The 3674-nt window shown below is 31.2% G+C and overlaps 1 protein-coding gene across 1 annotated transcript; it reads left to right on the top strand.

The window, feature by feature from the left end:
• The first annotated feature begins 831 nt into the window (after nt 1-831).
• Nucleotides 832-3378, top strand: LOC106477714 (zinc finger protein 345-like). The gene is made up of 2 exons (XM_013938251.2): nt 832-1061; nt 1230-3378. Exon 2 carries the CDS (start codon nt 1329-1331, stop codon nt 2577-2579), a length of 1251 nt encoding a protein of 416 aa, XP_013793705.2. The 5' UTR covers nt 832-1061; nt 1230-1328; the 3' UTR covers nt 2580-3378.
• The last annotated feature ends 296 nt before the right edge of the window (nt 3379-3674 follow it).

Below are 3674 nucleotides of genomic sequence, written 5' to 3'. Positions count from 1 at the left end.
ATGCTTTAGTTGTTCCAAAAAAATAACCACACACAATATTAGGTTATCCAGAAGACGTATCTTAAAGTTGTACCAATGGGATAGAAATGAGAGAATTGGGGTCTGTTGGAAGTTATAGGAAGATACCATGAACAACGAGCACATCGGTGCTGTCATCTATTGATGCCATTATTTGTAATTTCCTGTGAGATCACATGCAACTGATGGAGCATTAAAAATACAGTAAAATTAAGTTTTTGTGGAAATATGTAGAGACCAGTAATTGCTGGTGTGCCATAAGATGAAACAGGCAGTTTCTATTATCTTTGTAGTACTTCATATGTAAAATTTGTGTGTAATGGTTGGAACCAGTTTCTGTAGATTAATATTTCAACATGTACAGAAAATATGTTGTGATGATTGATTTTACATCCTCCAGGTTCTAGGACTTTGGTGGTCATGAATCCCACGTTTCTTACTTTTAAAAATAAACTTTTAATATGGTATGTCTATTTTCAGATCATTTCAGTATGTGTCCATATACAAATAAGATTGAAGGCTATAAAAATTAGACTTTGCCTTAGTAATTTCTATATGATAATGAGTCATTATGTTAAATTCTGTACTTCTCAGACAGGTAGTAAATATCTTGGAGAAGAGGGAAGACCTACTGAACAAATGTCACGATTCTCATATTAGTGGAGATTGAGGATTTTTTAAAAATATTTACTTTGAAAATTAAAAACTTAAAACTCAAGTAATATTAATATATGATTTATTAGCCGTGTTTTGATGCCTAGTTTATTAATATACTAGCAAGAAGGTTAAAATGATATCTATTCTGTCATATTTTAGATATAAAGACCAGTGTGAACATCTGTTGTGGAAGCCGTTTTCCTGATTATCATCTTTTAAAACAAGAAGATCCATTTAAAGACGTGAAATCTTCAAAATCAAACAGTGATATTTGTGGAAAAACAAATATAAATGGAAGTAACATAAAACAATCTAATATACATGAAGTTGATGATAAACCATACAGTTATGTAACATGTGGAAAGGAAAGTGTAACATTGGATAACGTAAAACAATGTAATATACATGAAGGTGATGATAAACCATACAGTTATGTAACATGTGGAAAGGAAAGTGTAACATTGGATAATGTAAAACAATCTAATATACATGAAGGTGATGATAAACCATACAGTTATGTAACATGTGGAAAGGAAAGTGTAACATTGGATAATGTAAAACAACACAAGAGAATAACGTACAGAAAAAAGCATGAACAAATATATACTGTGGAGAAACCTTATAGTTGTGCAACTTGTGGAAAAGAGTTTAGAATGAGCCGTTTCCTAAAATATCATGAAAGAATACATACTGGAGAGAAACCTTACAGTTGTGACTTTTGTGGAAAACAGTTTGTAACTAATGGTAATTTAAAAAGTCACATGCGAATACATACTAGGGAGAAACCTTACAGTTGCAACTTTTGTGGAAAACAATTTGGATGTAATGGTAACTTAAAAAGTCATGAACGAATACATACTGGAGAGAAACCTTACAACTGTGTAGTATGTCATAAACAGTTTAGGACAGATAGTGCATTAGGCTTTCATAAAAAAATACACACTGGAGAAAAACCTTACTGTTGTGCAATTTGTGGAAAAGACTTTAGAACAATTTCAGAATTACAAATACATCTAAGAATACATACTGGAGAGAAACCTTACAGTTGTGACATTTGTGGGAAACAATTTGGATGTAATGGTCACTTAAAAAGACATGAACGAATACACACTGGGGAGAAACCTTATAGTTGTGTTATATGTGTAAAATACTTTAGAACAAATTGGGAATTAAAAAAGCATCAAGGAATACACACTGGAGAAAAGCCTTACAGTTGTGATGTTTGTGGCAAACAATTTAGAAGTAACTCTAGCTTAAAAAGACATGAACGAATACATACTGGTGAGAGACCTTACACTTGTGTAGTATGTGATAAACAGTTTAGAACAAATAATGCAATAAAATATCATCAAAGAATACATACTGGGGAGAAACCTTACTGTTGTACAATTTGTGGGAAATACTTTAGATCAACAAGTGACTTAAAAATGCATCAAAGAAAACACACTGGGGAAAAACGTTATTGTTGTACAGTTTGTGAAAAACAGTTTCGAACAAGTATTGAATTAAAACGACATAAAATAAGATATACTGGGGAGAAACCTTATTGTTGTGATGTTTGTGGAAAAGACTTTAAAACAAATGCTGAATTAAAACTACATCAAAAAATACATCAAAGAATACATACTGGAGAGAAACCTTACACTTGTGACCTTTGTGGGAAGCAGTTTGGAACTAACTGTAGCTTAAAAAAACATGAACGAATACATACTGACAATAAACCTTATTGTTGTACAGCTTGTGGAAAAGACCTTAAAACAAATGCTGAATTAAAACAACATCAAAGAATACATACTGGGCAGAAACCTTATAGTTGTGACTTTTGTGGGAAAGAATTTCGAAGTAATAGTAACTTAAAAAGACATGAACAAATACACATTGGAGCAAAAACATTAGTTGGATAGTGTGTGAAAAACTGTTGTTGATTTTGTACAATAGATTTTGGAATAAGCAGTGATTTAAAATGTTATAAAAGAATATATGCTGGAGAGAAACCTTACAGTTGTGACTTTTGTGGAAACAATTTAAAGAGAACTAGCTTAAGTGATCATGAAGGATTACATACTGGTGTGAAACCTAACTCTTATGCAGTATGTGATAAACAGTTTATAACAAATAAGGCAATAAAATATCATCATAGAATACATACTGGGTAGAAACATTACTGTTGAAGAACTTGTGACTTCAAAGTGTATCAAGTAAAACACTGTTTGGATGTAGTGGTAACTTAAAAATACATGAACGAATACATACTGGGGTGACACCTTACACTTGTACAGAATGTGATAAAAATTTTAGAACAAATGATACATTAAGATATATAGGAACACATACTGGAGAGAAACAGTTAGTGAAAAATAATTTCAAAGCAACTCTATCCTAAAAGTGCATTGAACGATACACACTTTGGAGGGAAACCATAAAGTTTTTATAGTTTATAGAAAACAGTAAATTAAAATACATCAAAGAATGAACACCTGAAAGAAATCATACTGTTATTTACTGTGTTGTAAATAGTTTGTAACAGACTGTAACTACTACTGAATGTGGTTATTGTTTAAAGTTTATTGAACCAGATGAGACAGGATTGATGTGCACAGATCTGTCTTTGGTGTGTTTATGATACCTTTAGTTGGGTATTACTGTGTGTTAGTGTTTGATATGGTAAAGTGACAATAAAAGAAATAATAATATAAAATTAAATCTGGATGGAGAGAACAGTCATTGTTTCTGTAAAAGGAAATAGTAAGAAACTTTATAACTGAACAGTTTTATTTCCTAGTTTTTTATGTATAAACAGTAAGTATTGATTAGAACCAGTTTCTTTATATTAATATTTCAACATGTACTGAGAATGTCCTGCTGTAATTGGTTTCCATGGTTATGATTTTTCTCAACACTTACAGACCTGTGAATTGTGGGTCATGAATAATCTTGAACTACAATATCAATTAAAATGTTTTAAAATCATCACACAGTTTCTAGTAAGATGGCTCCGT

Source organism: Limulus polyphemus, unplaced genomic scaffold, assembly GCF_000517525.1.
Source record: "Limulus polyphemus unplaced genomic scaffold, Limulus_polyphemus-2.1.2 Scaffold77170, whole genome shotgun sequence".
NCBI classification, from domain to species: Eukaryota; Metazoa; Arthropoda; class Merostomata; order Xiphosura; family Limulidae; genus Limulus; species Limulus polyphemus.
Note: the sequence above shows the minus strand (reverse complement) of the source record. Positions and strands in the feature narration are given on the sequence as shown.

Bases quoted from the DNA above. Each gene is read 5' to 3' on its own strand.
- LOC106477714 (XM_013938251.2), top strand. From the start codon at position 1,329: ATGAGCCGTTTCCTAAAATATCATGAAAGAATACATACTGGAGAGAAA.